General features: G+C 32.1%; 1 protein-coding gene across 4 annotated transcripts; it reads right to left on the reverse strand.

Moving 5' to 3' along the window:
- Positions 1-8,659: 8,659 nt before the first annotated feature.
- On the reverse strand, positions 8,660-14,004 carry LOC130935592 (bZIP transcription factor TGA10-like). 4 transcript variants are annotated; one of them, XM_057865401.1, is made up of 10 exons: positions 13,563-14,004; positions 13,365-13,480; positions 12,617-12,792; positions 12,464-12,535; positions 12,312-12,371; positions 12,140-12,217; positions 11,981-12,056; positions 11,618-11,889; positions 10,915-11,154; positions 8,660-9,008 (listed from the first exon to the last, which is right to left on the reverse strand). In XM_057865401.1, the coding sequence occupies exons 1-10, from the start codon at positions 13,736-13,738 to the stop codon at positions 8,964-8,966; spliced, it is 1,311 nt and encodes a 436-aa protein (XP_057721384.1). In that variant the 5' UTR covers positions 13,739-14,004; the 3' UTR covers positions 8,660-8,963. The 4 variants fall into 4 exon arrangements, with proteins under 4 accessions (XP_057721384.1, XP_057721383.1, XP_057721381.1 ...); XM_057865400.1 differs by having other exon boundaries at positions 8,660-9,012; positions 13,566-14,002; XM_057865398.1 differs by having other exon boundaries at positions 8,660-9,012; positions 13,563-14,000.
- Between the last annotated feature and the right edge of the window lie 6,121 nt (positions 14,005-20,125).

A 20,125-nucleotide genomic window follows, 5' to 3' on the forward strand; every position in this document is an offset into this window, starting at 1 on the left:
GACTCAGTGTCGTCCTTCCGGCGTATTTCCTCCAGCTGGCGTGATCGGAAAGCTGATCTGGCTAACATGCTAACACGCTAGCAACGCTAAAACGACGTCGTGTTGTGGGTGGCACGTAAATGCCCTAAAACGACGTCGTTTCACTCCAAAGTTGGTTTTAAAGAATCCCCCACCAAACGTTAACGTAACGCATTGTCTCCTCCCTCTCAAAATACAACAGAAATAGAGTCTTTCTTCCTCCCCTATACTCATTAATGGCGGTGGTGTGATTGCTGTGACTATTGTGATTTCGTCGGAACACGACTGCTCTGGAGGATCGGTTTTTGTCATCTGCCTCAAACGAAGATTGTATCGAAGGCTGGTTTCTCTGAAAGAGGTAAGGAAAAAAAGAAAAAATATAATGTGATATAAGGAATGCTCTGTTTTACTGCTTGAACAAGAATTAGGCTATCTGATTCTATAATAGTCTTTTCAAGCATTAAATTTTTTGCTATAATGATAGCTTCCCTGAGTACAGTTGCCTCTGCTATTAGGCTTGACTTGGCTTTGAAACTTGATGCAGATCCTGTAATGATACTTTTCATGTTATCTCTGATTATTACAGCTGAAGCTGCTTCCCCCATTTCTCTACAAAAGGATGCATCTACATTTATTTTTAGCCAATCTTTCGGTGGATGCCTCCAGGTAACTTGGTTTTCTCTTCTATTGTTCTTGTGTTGTTGTATTTCTTGTTGTGTGTCTCTGGCTTGTTTGAAGTCTGCCTCCATTCTCTTTGCCATGATTATAGCTGCTTTAGGATTGACTTCATTGTTTTGAAAGATAAAGTGGTTTCTGGATTTCCATACAGCCCAACATAAGAAACCTAAACTGGCTATTTCATCCTCTGCCTGCTTTTCACCTCCAACTCTAAGTTTTTAAATCATCCCTAGGAACCATTCTCCAAAAGAGGACATCGAGATTGGTGTTGGTATGCATTGAATTTGTGAGCTGAACCAAATTACTTTGGTCCCAAGGACACAATAAAAGAACATGCTCCACCGTCTCTTCTGCCTCTAAACATATCTTACAGTTAGGGTTTTTTGCAATCTTTCTTTTAGTCAGATTGGAATTAACTGCTATTATGTTTTGTGCTACCTTTCAGAGAGAACATTTTACTTTTTGTGGAACTTGCATTCTCCAAATCTCTTTCCAAAGAGCTTTAAGATCTGTGCTTGTTGATGCATTCTCTCCCTCTTCCTTCCTTTTTTCCTCTTTTGCTGCATAATACCCTGTCTTGATTGTGTAATCTCCATCCATCTTATATGACCAAATTAAAGTATCCTTCTTATTCACTAAGCTGACAAGTGTTCTTAGTATTCTTTCAGACAAGTAAATCAGAAAAAGGGTGTGAATTTTATTAGCATCCCATCCTTGTCCTTCAACTAACAACTCTTTAACTTTCATTCTTCTCGCATTCTCTGGTGCTTCCAATCTGTGTTTTTCTTCAACCCAATTGTCCCCCCAAACCTCTACTTCAGATCCATTTCCAATGCTCCAGCTTCCTTTTCTTCTAAGAAAATTCCTGCCTTCTAAAATGCTTCCCCAGACCCATGATGCACCTCTATGCGCTCTAGCTTTCCAAAAATTGTTGTTGGAAAAATATACTGCCTTTAAGATTCTCACCCATATGGCTTCCGAATTACTTAATATCCTCCAAGCCTGTTTTGCTAAATGGGCTAGATTTTGTAATTCAAAATCTTTAAATCCTAAGCCCTCATCCTCTTTACTGATTGAAATTTTTGCCCAACTTTTTCAATGAATACCACTCTCTTTTCCTGAGGATGCCTACCAAAATTTTGCTACTCTCGCACTAAGTCTCCTACAAAAATTTTTAGGAAATTTCATAACATTCATGGTATAGGCTGGAATCGCTTGAATAAATGATTTTATAAGAACCTCTTTTCCAACTTGGTTCAACAATTTCTCCTTCCATCCTTCCATTTTGTTCATAACCTTCTCCTCCATCCATTCCAAAGCTTTGTTCTTTGATCTTTCCCATCTAGCTGGTAGTCCAACGTACTTTCCAGGATTCTCCCAAGCTGCCATACCTAAGATCTCCTCTATATTGGCCCTAGTTTGAATAGGAATAATACTTCCAAAAGAAATTCCTGATTTCTCCAAATTTATTCGCTGACCCGAGGCTTCAGTGTATTGATTAAGTACTTGAATAATTTGATAAATCTTCTCTTCTTTTGCTTCAGCAAAAATAATACAATCATCAGCAAAAAGTAAGTATATTATAGATGGGGCTGTTGGTGCAAGTTTAATGCCAGAGATTAGATTTTTCTGTTGAGCTTCATTCATTAGGATAGTAAAGACCTCTGCCGCCATTATAAAAAGATAGGGTGATAACGGATCTCCTTGTCGCAAGCCTCTCTGAGGTTTAATTTTGTTGGACATGTTGCCATTTATTTTTATCTTATAATTTGCACTCTACACACATCCCATCATCAACTTCACCGATTTTTCATTAAAGCCAAAGGCCTTGAGCACCTCTTCAAGAAAGTTCCATTCAAGTCTATTATAAGCCTTATTCATATCTAGCTTGATTGCCATTTCATTGGCTCCATCCTTCCCTTTTTTTTCCCAACCTATGAAAGGCTTCTTGTACCATGATTATATTATCATGAATAAGCCTCCCACCAACAAAAGCACTTTGCATTGGGGACACTATCTTGTCCAAGATCTTCTGCAGCCTTACCACAATCAGCCTAGATATTATCTTATATAGCTGATTAAGGTTTTCTGGATTATTTGCTTTTGGAATAAGAACAAGAGTAGTTTCACTTAATTCCTCAGGCATAATAGCTTCCTCAAAAAAAATTTTTACAACTGCGCATACCTCTTCTTTCACAGTTTTCCAATGCTTTTGGTAAAATATCCCGTTGAGTCCATCTGGTCCTGGGGATTTTAAACTCCCCAAACTAAAGGTTGCAGCTTTTATTTCATCATCCCTTATGTTTTCTAGGATCTCTTCATTCATCTCATTGATTACCTTTCTCAGTATTTTCGTGATGCACTCCTGTAAACTTCCTCTCTTCTCAGAAGTGAACAACTTAGGAAAATGTTCTTCAACCAGCTTTAATATTTCATCACCTCCTTGGATCCATTGTCCTGCTGACTTCTTTAATCTTTCTATTCTATTCCTATCTTTTCTCTGAATGGTAGTTGCGTGAAAAAAATTAGTATTCTTATCTCCCCATTTAAGCCATTTTAATCTTGACCGTTGTCCCCAATATTTTTCTTCTTGCCTCCACATTTCTAAAGTTTTTTTTTATCTGATTTATCTGTTGCTGTTTATTTTCTTCCAAGCTTGAATTCTGTAGTTTTCTAAGCTCCTCCTTCATCTTCAAAATTTCCTTGTCAGCCCTTTTAAAGGTGGTTCTGCTCCATTTCCTCAGCTCCTCCTTGTAATTCTTCATCCTTTGAATAACGTTAGTCCAAGCAGTTCCTCTTGTGATCTCTTTATTCCATCTTCTATTAATAACATTATGACATTCCTCATGATCTTCCCAAAAAGTCTCATACTTAAAAAGCGTACTCGTTTTATTCGTTGGGTTGGTAGCCAGCATTAATGGATAATGATCTGAGCTTATCGCTGGTAGGGCTTCCAAAATAGCATGTTGAAACTTCTCCCTCCACTGCCAATTTGTTAGGGCTCGATCAAGTCTTTCCCTAGTTATGAACCCATTTCTTGGGTTACTAAACCAAGTAAATTATTTCCTTTAAGTTCGAAATCCATGAGACTATTTTCATTTATAAACTTCCTGAACTCTTCAAGTTGCTCTCTAGGTTATGGGTGTAAATCAACATTTTCCTCTTGTGTTAGTACATCATTAAAGTTCCCAATGTATATTTGTGCTTCCTCTTGATCCCAGTTATTGGCTGTTAAATTCCTCCATAACTTTTTTCTGCTCCTGAAAATTGGATTACCATACACAAAAACACATTTCCAAAATTCACCATTGTTTATGCTTATCCTAGTCTTAATAAAATTATCACACCACGACAAAATATTAATGTTTACATTCTATTTCCACAAAATACATAGACCTCCGGACAAGCTCCGAAGTTCTACACAAAAGGATTTATCAAAACATAACTTTCTTCTAATAGAATTAATTCTACCTTCCTTAGCTCTAGTTTCCATAAAAAAACTATTGATGGCTTGCTAAATTTGCAAATATTTTTTAATTCAGCCATTGTCGAGGATGCCACCACTCCTCAACAATTCCAACTTAAAATATTCATGGTTGAATTTGGGGCATGTTTAGGCCCACCTCAGTCTTGTTGTTGTTACCTGCATCCCGTCCCTCTGTTCCTTCCTCAGTTCTATCCCATTTTGCTGCCCTTTCCTCATAATTCTTGATTTTCTTGCTGATTTGCACAGAATTTTTCTTATTATCTTCCTCCTAGGCTACTCCAGCAATCTACAGTATACGTCTATCCTCTCTCTTCCTTTTAAGTTTCAAACTTTGTTGCATACAATTAGCTAGCTCAATTTCCCACCCTGATGTCCCTATGTTATTCTCCACCATTTTCTCTGCTTCTTCTTCGTCGTCGCTTGCTAATTCAACATAATACATGTCTCCACTCTCTGCTTTGTACTCTTGTTTGTATTTCTCTTTCTTGCTTTCTTTCCTATTTTCACTCAACTTTTCCTTGTTGCTCCTATAATTCCAGTGTGTGTGTATCGGCTCGGAATTGTTATATAATGTCGGAGTTATTTTTTGAGTCTGCACTTTTCTATTGCTTCCATTTGTCTGGTTGTTGCAAATCAGCACTTCATGTTCTGTTATCCTTGGGATGTGGGCTTCATAGCTTGCTTCAGCTCCGTGATGTTCCTTCTGATCTTGACTCTTTATTTCTCTTTGAGTTAACTCTTCCCTAATCCAATTAGTTGGACCTTCAATGTTGGGCTCCCTTCCAGCCTGCTTGCTTTGTTTGGACATGTGTTATTCCTATATTGGGCCTTTTGTCAATATGTAACCCAAATTTTACCCTCTCTTGGAACTCTCCTTTAGCTTTTTCTTGTTGGGCTTGTCTTTCTATTCCCTTATTTTTTTTTTGATCTCCTTTGCTGAGCTATCTATTATATATGCTACCTTTAATTTCTCTAGGTCAGCATTCATTCCCTAAAAATTTGGGATATTCTGTGGTTTTTTACCTGCCTCTCTGCTCTTTCTCTCTTGTTCTCTTCCACAAATTAATTTTTCAAGAAATCATCTTCTCTTAATTCATGCTGCAAATTCTACTCATCTCTGATCATACTTTCTTCAGTATCTTGTCTGTCCTCACTCCCTCTTCTCATGCTTTGTTGTCCACGTGCTGTTTCTTTCACATCTTGCTATTTCCATCCTCCTTGTCTTGAGCTACCAGCACTTATGAATGTAGTAAATCGAACCTGACTAACTCCCAAATCTGCTGAGTATCTAGACTTTGTCGGATCCCAAACCGCCATTGCTATTTGATTTTTGCAGTTTTTCTTTTCATGTTCAATGATACCACAGATGTAGCTGTAACACTCTGGTAACCTTTCATAATAAAAATATACCCATAGGTTTGATGATTTTTCTCTTGCTAACCAAAATCCTGTTGGAAGAGCCTTTGTTATATTGATGCCTACTCTGATTCTCAAAAAAGATCTCCTAAGAACTCCATCCACCTTTGGGTTTTCTATTTCAGCAACAACTCCTAACATGTTTCCAATATGAATGGTTGTTTCCTTGCTCATGTAGCCAATAGGAATACCATGAACTTGAACCCAGAATTTCATAAAATTATGATTAACTTCAAACACAAATTCACCTTCTGTCCAAAGCTGAAGATTAATCAGATTTTCTCTCACATTCCACGATCCATTCTGAAGTATTTTGCATCCCTTTTTTCCTGTCTTTGAAGCTGAAAAGTAACTTCTTTAATCCTATCTCAGTGACAGCTACACCTGATGGATTGTCCTACATTTTCAATAAAGCATTATTGCATGTCTTATAACTTGCCACCTTATTAGAGATGATTTTTCTCACTATGTTGAAACAGTCCACTTTAAATCCTAGCTCACCTAGTTTGTTGAGACTGATAACTTTTTCTTCTATAGAATTCTTGTCTATCTTTTTCTTAACTTGCTGTTACTTTTTTTTGTAGGTTTTATGTCTATGTCTTACTACTGGTGCAGTAACATGTATAAGAGTATGAGTTTAGTTCGAATTATGTGATCAGTTCGAATTATAAGACTCCTTAAATTGTTGGCAGTACTAAAAATATGTGATTGTTAAAATTTGGAAATATTGATGTAAAAGAAGATTGGTGATAATTTTTTATTGGAGAAGAACCTGTTCTAGAAGAACTCTCCTATAATTATTGAGAGAGAATTTTCTCCTATTGAAAAAAATGAGCCAGACTACAATGAACACAACTTCGACGCTGTCAAGCTTAACAGCTTGGATGGTTCCTCTTTTAGAGTTTTAGTTCTTTTCCTTTTTATTGGTCGCACCTTTTTTAAAGTTAAATCCATGGAAGTAATGGCAGTCTTTTTTGTTTTAGGTAGTAGCACCTTTTTCGATTCGTAAACTAGCACGCACTTTAGAGGTGCATAGGATAGCTTGCTTTTAAAAAGAAAACCTGATGGAATATAATGGCATTCCATCTTTGGTATCATAATGGGCCTAAGGCCCATAGAGTATTTACTTTATTTTCGATCAATAGTCTTCTTTGATTGTAGAGAGACTCTTTTGTCCAAAACTATTACTACCCTTTTTTTTTTCGGATGATATTCGCAGTTCCATTTTCATAAAAAGAAATCAAGTCTTAGATGTATATTCTTTAAAAAAAAAGTGATTTCTATCATTAAATTTTATTAATATATTTCTATTGTTTTGATCTTAATATTTTTGTTATGGCCTTAATTTTTTAGAGACCTTTTTCTTGGATTAGAAAAATAAAAACCTATTTGATAAAACATACAGAACCGCATATTCAAAGCAGTGGCCATCTAGCTAGGATCACAATAATCAATAAGAGAAAGTAAAATAAAATAGCCATTGTTACATTAATTAAGCAAAGAGTAATGGTATATAATTCAATATTCAATTATCTAATAAGGAAATTGATGAGGATTAACTCTAGCTTGATAACAACTAGTTTAATTTATATATATTCTGTTTGGTTGACTTCTTGATTACATCTAATTTCAAACGCTGTCCACCTTATTAATTAAATTATTACCATTGTTTAACGATGAGAGATAGAAGAAAAAAAAACTTCAAGGGTATTAAATTTTTGATAATACTAGAGACAAAAAAATATTAGAACTTGTCTTATTTAATATTCATTAATTATTGTAGCAATTAATAAATGTTAAATAAGATAAATTCTGATTGATTTTAACTAATTTTTTTAATTATCAAATATTTTCGTAAATTTCCGATGGGTGATGTAAAATTTGAAAATTATTTACATACTAGAAGCCAATTCAACAAAAGAAGGTAGTACATGTTCTTAGAAGACTAGAAAGCAAGGTATATACTAGGAGAGGAAAAAAAGACTGGTGAAAAATGGAAGAAGTTGGTATTATTTTAGATCACAAGTGCATTCATGAATGTTATCATTTGATCGATGAATGAAATGTTAAAATGAAGAGGAGTTTCTAAGTTCTAACTAACATATAGATAGTTAGATACGTAACCCTTTATCTTATTTTCTATTTGTCTGATTGGTAACTTGTTATGTTCAGCAAAATGGTATAGAATAGAGAAGTTGAGTAAAGTAACTTGATTAAAGGCATGCATGTCAGCATACTAATATGTGAATTTTGTTGGAGTGATGAATTTTCTTTAACAAAGAAGTAATGTTCCAATAATTATATGGAAGAAGAAAATAACTTTTCTTAAGAATTAAACAATAGTCTTTTTAAAATTTCAACGAACACATCAAATTAGTCAAATTTGATAAGTGACTAAAAAGAAAAAAAAAAACAAGAGGCGTGTCAGAGTTGGTATATTAAAAATGATGTGGAGTAAATAACAATTTATAGAAGATGTAATAATCGTTTTACCTTAAGTTTCACTATATTAGAAGAATGTTTAAAATTGCAAACTTATTAGAAGAATGAGCATGGTGGGAACACACTAGAGATTCTATCTATCAGGTAGAAAATGTGATTGATGGAAATTGCTTGAAAAATATAGTGTTTGAAACTTGAAATGGCTTGGCATGCAAGGAAGTTGATATATTATATATAAAATAGTTAATTTAAAGTTGCATTGGTTCAGACATTTGATATTAATTGTATGTGTGTGCAAAACCAACATCAAAAGAATGGACCACCTAATCCACTCATTCATCAATAACGATGGCTCAACAGCCTATGCATGCAAACCCTCCATGCCCAACCATGTTTTTAAATTTAAAGCCAAAACTCAATTTCTCTTTCTCTTCCACTCTTCACTCTTCTAGCCTCCTAGGTTCATAAATTCCATTCATTAGAAAAACAACTGATTAAGACTCTAGCGAAACATATGTTTCAATATTATTCTAATCACATTTAATATTGTGCATATATATATATATATATATATATATATATATATATATATATATATATACAAGATCTATATAGTAGTTGTTAAATTCAATTCTATATATTAATTATCTGTCTATCTATACAGATGATGAGTGATGATCTAGAGCGTGAAATTGACTAGACTAAATAGAACATTAAATTTCGAAGTTGAAAAGAGAAATTAAGAAGCTATAAATTAAAGGTCGGTCACATGCTATATCTATATATCTATATATAACACTGTGCCATGCATGCATTTGCTACTGATCCTGGCGAGGGCGGGACAACCAGAGAGAACTGAGGGCTCTCAGGCGATGGAAGTACTCCGCTATCGCCAGAAAACACCTCGCCGCCTGCCGCGTCGTTAGGATCTCATGCAGCCGGTGCACCGTTTGCTGCCGTAGATTATCTGCCTACAACAAGTTTCAAACAAATTATTTCATTCTATCTCATAATTGTTTCACTCAAATTGTACCAATGTATGCATGCTTCTATATCATATGGTTGTTAAATTACATATTATTATGTGCATAACTATGTTAGAATCCAAGACTAGATAAAAGATCTGTATATTTATTATGTGTCAGTATGATACAAAATACAGGAATTAAAGTGGTAAACAAATAAAAACAATAAACATAACTATTTAATCTAAATTTAAATATATTATTCTGACTAATATTTAAATACTATTCTAACATATAATATGGTCAGACAAGGAGAGGATGGAAGAGAAACTAGAGAACTGCCTTATTTTCTGAGTCAAACTTTGAAAACAAAACTATGATGAGAAATTCATAGTCAAATTAAGGGTCTTTCATTAAAACACTTCAGGAGTACACACACTAGAAGATTTGTAACGGGGCCATTAAACGCCTTTTTATTATTATATATTATATTACTGATTAGTATTGACTTTACATATATAGACAATAGATTGTTTTCATTTTTCAAGGATGTTGATAATTATTAGCACTGTTCAGAACATACTTTCAAACATTGAATTTCTGAATCCAAAATGGCGAAAACAAGTAATAATAATGATAACAGAAGAAGAGCCTTTGGAGGACCATTGATCACCGAAGAAATTTTATGTCAAAATTGCATTGTGGCTAGAATATGTCCAAAACAAATCATAAGTCCGAAAACTGGTCAAACTGTATGACTACTGAAAGATCCTATAGATTAACTGGGCTAAAAATTCATAATCAATTTGATTAGTTTTTCTCTACCTAATTAAGATTCCTCTTGTTTCATTTGTTGGCAATTCTTTATTTTTTATTGGATTACTTGTAGAGATCATCTATATATTCATATATAGAAATTAAGACAAGTTGTTGAACCAACTAACACATATTATATACATAGATTGGAGAATTATTGAGGTGGCCGTCTAGCAGGTGCAAATTAATTCCGTGGTACAATAATTTTATAAAAAAATTTAGTAATTTACCAGTTCACTCAGCTTAATACAACTACAACAATATTCCAAATCAACTAGTCCTATTCATACTTAGAAAAAGTGGGTGTTGTACCATTGTATTCAAAAGCTCACCTACACCGCATGTCAATATCTATGTAACATTATATTAGGCTCACTCTAATTAACCCAAAGACAAAAAATAAAAATTGAATGGCACATTAGTCGTCAGCACTCATGGTTTTGTTGTGGTTTCAGAAATGGAAAGTGGTCAAAGAGGAAGTTATTACGGTGAAGGGTCTATGTGGTGTCTTCAAGTCAAACGGTTACGACCATGACATCACACCGATATGGGGCTCTCTAGGGATATATATTTCAGCGAGGGACCACTAAAGTGTCACGTGTATACGATCACACTAGCACACACAAAATTAAACTTAGCTGGTATTATATATGAAAACCAAAAATTAAATGATAAGCCTTAGATATTCTATATTAATGAAATGTATATGTACCATATCTACATATCTCTGCAATGCCTTTTATCCAATCATTTCTTTTAAATAAATAATTTTCCAAGCTGCAACCACTTTAAGCTTAGCTACATGTATGAATTTTCCCTAATTAAGGTGTATGTAGATGTGTTTGTAGGTATCCAAAGTAATTGTAGCAAAGAGAGGCGAAAGGAACTAGAGTCCTTTTCGAGATATAACATCATTGCAAGTCTATATATATAATATAAAATAATGTGTATGTGTTTGTAGATTCCATGTAATGCATGGAAAGGAATGGTTCATAGGGTAGGAGCTAGCAGGTGAGCCTACCCAAATTGGAAACGTGGGGATGACACAAGCAAGTTCAGTTCATCACTAATAAACATGATTCAAGAATGTACCTGTTTGACGAAATCTTCAAGAGTAGCGAGCTTGTTCATGGCGAGAGCCATCTGTCCCATGTAGGTAGCCATAACAGGAGGAGAGCTCAAAGAATCTGATGTGATAGTGTTCAGGAGAGATTGATTGAGAGCCTCAAGGCCTTGGGAAAGAGCCTCTTCTGCCTCTTGTGTTGATTGTTGCAACCCGCATATCCCAAGTATTTGTTGCTCCGTCAGAGGCTCTATTTGACTCACCATAATCTTGCATTGTATATGTATATAAATAAATTAGTATATGCAAAGAAAGAGTTTAATAGGGGGTTAAAGGGGTATTGGCTTTATGGATATGAAGCCTAACTCCACCCATTACCGGAAATCTTTCGTCATTCATTGATGACAAACAATAAATCCTTTTCCATAGCCCCTCCTATTTTTCTTCGTTCTAGCCCCACCGACAAAACACACTTCATGCATTCTTATCAATTTCCCTCCCCCATCTCCGCATGCACCACTCACTCTACCCACACCATAACATAAATTTTAACATTACAAAAATCGAGCATACAACAAATTTAAGAAAATGGGAGCCCACTTGTAAAAAAAAAAGTAATAATAGTGAATATGCTAGAAAATGCTAATGAATTATAGTTCAAATGACATAGTCTGTCCATACTCATTTAGAGGTAGTGGATTTTTTATTTGGGGATTAAAAAGTTGGATATACCTTAATGAGTTCTGAGGGCCTGAATCCACCGATCCACATAAAGCAACGCTCAGCCGGCGTCTTCCACATGCCGGAAACAAGGTGGAAGACGTCGGATCTGGCCACTAAACCCTTGAGGTTCATAACTTGGTCGTAATGCGCCAAGCAATTGTCCACAAAGAGTCTGAGCTCGTTCTCAGGTAGGTGTTCTTGCACCGCCGCCCTCAGCTCGCACACTAGGCGGTGGTGCTCCTCTAGCCATCTAGCATATTCTACGTCAAACATTGCAGCCTCTGAAAACACGCACGCACACACACGTCACTGTCACGTAATTCCAATTAATAAAGCAAGGTACGGTTGTGCAAAGAGGTAGCTAATAGGGACCTGTGCTTATGCCATTAATACCCACACCAAGACCTTGTTCTCCACCCATAACTCCACTTCCACCGAAGAATATGCCCTAAAATATACAAAAACAAAATTAATTTCGACTACTCAAACTAAAACTTTAAACCAATTGAAGATGAGATAGATTATTGTTACTTGAGATCTAGCACGCTGTAGCTCTTGCTCAATCTGATTAAGCCTAATCCTACTGGATTCTAGCTGCTGAACATATGCCTGAGACAGTAATTAATTATGGTAAGATTATTCTTTTAATTTATATTCCAAAAATGATGTTAATTATTTCTTAGGAATAATCATGATGACTTGCCTTTTTCCTAAGCCTGCTTTTGCGAGCTGCCTCTCTATTCTGAGCAAGTCGTCTCAGTGTCTGTTCGTAAATATATGAAATAAACCACACTTAGCTTATTATTAACGTTGATTATTGATTGATTAAACCGAAAATATATAAATAATTAAAACCTTGGGGTCTGGTGTTTTGGGTCCTTCTTGTTCGGAACTTGAGGTCGGACCCTTGCGGTTACTGTCACGCTGCTACACGGATATATATAATAATTAACAAAAAATAAACTTATTATTTGGCGGTTAGTTTGTTAGACATGTGAAAGAGTGTACCTTGACAGGTTTAGGTGGTTGAGGAGGAGGAGCAGTGGCAGAAGCGGGTTCGTTCTTGGAAGCAGAAACTAACTCCATACTTGCCTTGGAATTGGATGATGATGGGTGAACGTGCATAGGCTGAGAGGGGAAAATGTTGAGCGTATGAGGCCTCATTCCGGATGATGATGACTTCTCTGCCGGGTCATTCATCAACATCAATCAGTTAATTAATTATCCTTATTATATTTATGTATCTATTTGTATAAATAATAAGGGACACAATGATTAAGGCAAGAGAAGTGTGAGTGAGGCAAGAAAATGTATACAGTTATCAGAACTGTACTCGTGGATGGTATCATGCATTTTGTAGCGCTATCATATCCAAACAGAAAAAAAAAATATATACCCCTTCGATTTTGAGTACATGTGTTATTCCTGAGGGAGATCATGACACCCGGGTTGTTACATGTCATCATCTCACACCTCCAACCAATAATAAGAGAGAGAGAGAGAATGAAAGTTGGTTGGGTTTTATTTTAGTTTATGGGGAAATGGAAATGTGTGGAGCAGTTGCAGTTTGATTCTGCTTCGTTAGGCATTATTCTTCACTTTATGTGAAAGGGAGAGGATCCGGTCAAAGCAAGTACTATAGGGTGCAGATATGAATGGTGCTGGACATGCTTTTCTTGTGACCCCAAAACAAACTAAAAGTTAGAGAGAAGAAGCTGATTAAGCAGCAGAATAGAGAGATGAAATGAAAGCTCACGTCTTTGGTCTTGATGAAGAGTATTTGAGGGATCGGCTTGTCCATCGAGGTAGAGAAAAAGGGCTTGGTCCAGTTCACCCAAATCATAAGCTCCACTACCACCTGAATCCTTGTTTCTATCAAAATCACAAAATAGTATAAGAAAAAGTGAATTTGATGACACAGCGCTATTATTAATATAAAGCATGCACAACTAACAACAAGTTTCCCGGGATGATAGAGGATGATGAGGAAGGAGATTGCATCATCCCGAAAGAGATTTGGTGCTCTTGCTGTATTTGATGATGATGATGACGATGATGATGATGATGTTGTTGTTGAAGTGGTTCAAGTTGAGTGCTTCCTTGGTTGCTGCTCTTAACACTCGAACCCATTCCAAAAGCTGCTGTTTCTTCTTCTGCTCACAAGAAAATTAAAGCTGCTGCAACCACCATCAATGGCCGAACCGCCTTCGCTTTCTTCCACTAAAAACCATTTCTCCTTTCTCCATACAAAGACAGAGAAAGAGAGAGAGAGAGTCGGCTATTATAGCTTATAAGTAGATGGGAGAAGAGAGAGAAAGTATGAGGAAATTGAATGCCAACAAATTACCAAACAAAAGACAATAAGCTTTCTTCTTTTTTTTTTATTTAAGGTCTGTGTTCGCGTTCTCTCTCATAATCGCTATTAATAGAAGTAGATGAGTTTCTAAGAACTTGGAACACTCTTATTTTATTTTGTGGGGATAAAGCGGTCCTCTCAGGCATCCTCTTCGGTCTTCAATCAACCCCCTACCACTCTCCAAAAACCACGTACCATAACAAACAAATTTAAAAAAAAAGTTCTCTTTTTTTTTTTTCTAAACTTAAGAATAAGATTCAAACCTAAAACTCTTTTAGACGATGACATGAGATTATATCAAAGTGTATTTTAGTATTACATGTTTATATTCTATATCTGTTTTTATTTGTATATTGGTTATAATATAATAGAATATAATATTAGAAAATTTTTAAATATTCTAAAAATTATTAATATTTTATAAGTTGTATAAAAAATATTAGAATATCATTAAAATTTATTATTTTTTATTATTAATAATTATTAATATTTAAAAATATAAATAAAAAATATATTAAAATAAAAAATTTATAATTAAAAATAATAATCAATAATAATAAATTTTAATAGCTCTTAAGTAAATTTTTAAAATATAATAAAAATGCCTTGGTTTACAATATAATATACGGTAGAATATTCAATTTGTCAACACATAGCAATATAAAGTAAATCTTATATTTTATCTAACAATAAAAAAAAAGTTAATAGTGAAATAAAATGAAATATAAATATATAAACCTTTTTCTCCCTCAAAAATCTATGCTTCCTTGTGTGAAGGTCTTTGTTCAAGGATTGTGAAATGACCAAAAAGTCATACTTTGTGTTCAGCTCTTTACTATTGACATTTTCATGCAAAGCGTAAAAGAACACGTAGATCCTTGAGGCGGCTCTGTCCATTGGACGATTACTTAGCCACTTATGTTTTCAAACATTATTTGCCCCCTTCTATATTATCATTGTTTCTTTAAGTTGCCCCTATCAAGTATCAATCTTCATTTTCTCTTACACAAGCTAGAAATATAAATTTTTATTTCCTTCTCCTCTCTCGCTCTCTCTTTCATTATATATTACATTCTTTGGATAATTTATTCGATTAGTTTTTATAATTTTATTAAATTTATAATTAAATATTTATATTTTAATTAGATTTTATATTTTTAAATGTTATAATTAAATTTTTTATGATGAATATAAAAAATATTAAAATTAATAAAATATTTTTTATAATTAAAAATATTCATAATTAAAATTTAATTATTTTTTAACATATTTTTTTTTTTAATATTCCTAATTTAAAAATTTTTGACAAAAAATATAATTATAAAATTAAAAATAATATAAAAATTTAACTAAACAATATAAAAATATAATTATAAATTTAATAAAATTATAAAAACTAATAAAATAATCAAACCTATTTTCTTTTCTTGTTATATAGATCCCATATCAGGTAATAAAAGGTAGCAGTTATATTATGATTTTATATATTTTTGAACAACTATGCAATATACTAAAATCTCAATTATTAAAAATAGTCATCAATATAAAATATATATTAAAAATAAAAATTATATATTTATATCTATAAATATATAATGACATCTTTAATAATTAATTTTTGGTGTGTATATAATATTTTTTATTTTTAAATCTAACTAATTCATAATAACCTATAACTATTTTCTATGTTCGGGGTATTGTATTTTAATACTTTGAAATCCCTTGTCAACTTAGAGAGCTAAGTAATAACATACATTCCCCCTTAACGATTTCGATGGATATATTATTAAATTACATATTAACTCCTTATGTGTTACATTATTGTATCTATAGAAATAACAGACAGTGATATTCCTCATGTTTGACGAGAAAAAAATATGTCACAAGTTGAATCTTATTATTAAATCGTTTTCAATAGTGAAGAATTTATCTCGAAAAACATAGAATAAGTAAAGCCATATGAAGCACGCGAGCTATCAGACGTAAGATATCTCCATATGGTGGATGGCTGAAAATGCTTATATAATCTATTTCAAAAAGTTGTTTTCAACATGGACAAAATTGACATTAGAAAAAAAAGACCAATTAATCTCTTAAATTAAGCATAAGATTATAGGAGTTCAAGTTATTAGGCACACATAATTATATAGTTGCAACAGGCATATTATTATTATTTGGAGGATATAAATATATATTATTAATTATATTACTATCACACGTAACACTTGTTGATTGAAAGAGAGGTTAATTAACTAAGGGAAAAACATTGACTTTAGCAATCATTTATGCAATGTGAAGCCCATCAAGCTTGCTTCTTGGTATACCAAAAGTTAATTATTTAAAGCATTTATTGCTATTTTAAAATTCTAAGTTCTCTTTCTACTATTCACAACATTATTATCTTAAACAAATAAAAACAAATACATATAATACCCCACCAAAGTCAATACCACTTGAATTATATTCTTATGCCGTGAAACTTGTTTAGATGTTGGAGGCAAGACTCTTCTACAGTCCAACAACGTGTTTATTAAATTAATTTTTACATGTTTGATTAGTAATAAGATAAGGGAATATATCAACTCCAAAAAAGGAGTAGTGAAATAATAGTTTCCTTGGGAGAGCACGTGATATTGACCCACAAAACTAACACGAAGGTAGGTTTTCAAAGTGGGTGACATGAAATTTTAGATGTAACCAGTTAATTAAATGTGTTTATTGCATGATTCTGAAAACCCAATCGAATATATTCGAATGTCAAGTCAGTTTGACACTTAAAGTAAAATCACTCGGTTAATAAAGTATTTGCGGCGAACCAAAAAAACAGCTGAATAACTATTTTAAAAATTATTCTAGAATATATTTGTTAGAGTAAACACTGATGATCAAGAAAATAAAAAAGAATTAGTAATAAGTAATGCAGTTATGCAGTAAGTTAGTTAATTTTATTAGGAGAGGCTTTATTCTCATAGAGATTTTTAGAGAAAGATTTATATTATTTCTTTAAGTTTATTTAAGTCGATTTTGTTAAGTAGATAATAATTTTTATAAATAATGTGAATAATGGGCTTTAAAATTGACCTAATAAAGTAAAAAAATACTCCACCCCCAACTTATCTTCTAAACCCTAACATTAGAATAACTATCTGCACACCTAATGAATTGAACATCAAACCATTGTTAACTGATGTGCATGAGTAAATCGAATCAAAATAAATAACCATCTAATTAAAATAATCAACATAATTATCTCCATACTTATTGAATTGAACATCTGGTTATCCATTATTTATATTGTTTAGTATTCTCATTGTCTTCTTATATTTTTCTTATTTAAATAAAACTAAAAGGCAGGAAGTACAAAGAAGGAATAAAGAAGAAACTAATAATAGTGCTTTCATTTCGTTAATTTTGGCATTTAGGGTTAACTTTATTTGCAAGTCTTGCTTCACATAGATTATAGATATAGTACTAGTTGACTCAAGGTGTGATGACACTAACTAATTTATTTTATGACGATCGATTATTTATAGAAGTCTTCAAAAATTGAATGGATGAGACAACATATATATTCTAAATTTTATCATTTATAGTAATAAATACATGTCTTGTGAATTTTCAATTTATGAACTTATCACAAAATTTCATTCTAAAAGTTGTTTACCCAGCTATATATTTATGCAATATGACACTATCAAGCATTATTGTATATACAATTTGTCCTTAAGTAGCCTTTTAGTTTCAAACATGTGTTTAGAAAAACATGAATGGATAAAAAATGTCACCATACAAGTAAAAACAATAACATGAATCATATCTATATTAAATTTAGAGAAATGCTCAGCACATCAAAAGTTATTGATATTTTTTATTATTATTTTTAGTCATTAATTCAATTTATTATTTAATTTAATAATTTAATAATATATTTTTAGTCCATATTTTTAAATATTAATAACTAACTAATAAAAAAAATTAAATTATGATGATTCCTTTAACATTCTTCTTAAATTTAATATTTAATAAAAAAAGACGCAAGTGGTGAATAAATTCAAAAATATATACATAAAGATTGATATATATATATATATATATATATATATATATATATATATATATATATATTACAGATTTTTTATATCTCAAATATAAAATTTCTAAAAAATTTATAACCGAAAGACATTCTTCGTCATATAAATTAGATTTTGGAGTTAAACAGACCTACTCACTCTCAATTCTAATAGTTTATAGTTAATATTTAATTTTTCTTATTAACTTTAAATGTTGATATTTATGGTAGGGTTTAAGGGAGTTAGATCAGGGATATTGTATAAGATTGAGAGAATAGTGAAGTGATAAAATTTACTAGAACACTATTAACTAATTACTAATATTGGATTAATATATATCTCATAACAAATTAACATATATTCTAATATTCGTACCAATTAGGATTGAATTAACTAATTAAGTGTAAATGGTTCAATTTGACTTCTCTACTATATCTGTATCTATCTAAGTCTTACTAACTTGGATCACTATTTCTAATCGATGTTACTGCCATATATATGATGTCAAATACGTATGCATCTAATTAGTCAACCCCTTATAATTAAGACGACTATACACATAGTCTATTGAATAAAAGGAAGAAAAATGACAAAACTAAAGAGAAAATATCTTGGGCAGCATAATTTGTATATATATAACAACGTTTAGTCGAGATTAAATCACAACCACACATAAATGGTAGTTTTCAACAAGAATCCAGCATGCATGAAAGCTAGTATATATATTTGAAAATATTTGATAATAAAAAAAAAATCAGTAAAAAATAGTCAGAATTTTTTATTTAATATTTATTAATTAATATAACAATTAATAAATGTTAAATAAAATAAATTCTCTCCTTAACATTATATATCACACTTGTAATACGATAAGACGGTGTAAAATTAACAAATTCTATTTTTATTTTTAATTTTAATGTTTGATATAAGATGCACATCGTCAGTCATCATAGACCTTTTTTTTCTTCTTTTGGTTTTTAGTTTTGGTTTTTGTTTTTGGCTAGTTCTGATAAGTGTCAAGTAAGTTCATTGTCTTAATTAATATCATAATTCTCCTATAAGATGATAGGGCTTAGTCCCTTGTTTTATTTGATGCAAGTATAAAATGGTTAAACAGTCATTATCAAGGAAATTTTCTGTTTATATTATTAATATTAAAATCAGGGTTAACACAATGTGGCGGTAGCTTGATGTGAGTTTTACTTTTATTTATTTAGAATTCGTTATTGGCTTAAACAATTCAACCTTCCTCTCCAAAGAGACAAATATGAAATGTTATTATGATTATAATATAATATAACGGAGGTGGGGGAGGGGTAAAACGGGTTAGGTATAAATTGATTAAATTCAATTACATAAAATATGATAGAATTTGGCTTTATTCATCAGGAGATTATTCAAATAAGGCTTTACCAACTTCTATCTACATATTTCTGATCAGAAAGTGATACAATTAATTAAACACGAAAACGCCACGTATATATACATGGTCCTATTTAATTTAGCTTCTATCCATTTTATTTCCTATGATCAAATATTAGCTTAAAGAAAATAATTTGTCAAGATCAGATGAAAGGGAAGATGCTAAATAAATATTCCGTTAGTAATAATTTATCTATAAGTCAGTAAATATTAAAGTAGTAAATTTATAAAACTAAGGTAATTAAGAAAATAAACAACTGTAATTTGCATGAGGAACAATATCATTCGTAGTGAATTGAAATATTCTAAATTTGTAAGCAGTCGTGCATAAAAAATAAATCACTGTTACATTAGAGAAGAATAAAAAAAATAAAGAAGAGAAGTGACTTCATTGATTAAAAACTGAGTTGAATCACGTTAAAATTGAGTTACAAGTGATGAGAAGGGTTACTTATATAGAATGTGATTGAGCAGTGAATTGGACTAGTTAACTGAGCTTTTAGCACCTTTTAACAACTAACTAACTAACTGAAAGTAAAAGGTAAAGCCTAATAGAATTGACAAACAAGGTGTAGAGAGTGTGAAGAGCATTTTACATATTCTAAATGTGCCAAATCCTGATTATGCTATGACTCTTATCATCATCTCTAGTTATATGCTTTTGTTGAT

Source organism: Arachis stenosperma, chromosome 6, assembly GCF_014773155.1.
Source record: "Arachis stenosperma cultivar V10309 chromosome 6, arast.V10309.gnm1.PFL2, whole genome shotgun sequence".
NCBI classification, from domain to species: Eukaryota; Viridiplantae; Streptophyta; class Magnoliopsida; order Fabales; family Fabaceae; genus Arachis; species Arachis stenosperma.

Excerpts from the sequence above, each read along its gene's own strand:
- LOC130935592 (XM_057865398.1), bottom strand. The coding sequence starts at position 13,738 with ATGGGTTCGAGTGTTAAGAGCAGCAACCAAGGAAGCACTCAACTTGAA. Across the intron at positions 12,536-12,616 it reads AACCACCTAAACCTGTCAAG|CAGCGTGACAGTAACCGCAA; the intron begins GTACACTCTTTC and ends ATATCCGTGTAG. Across the intron at positions 12,218-12,311 it reads AAAGCAGGCTTAGGAAAAAG|GCATATGTTCAGCAGCTAGA; the intron begins GCAAGTCATCAT and ends TTACTGTCTCAG.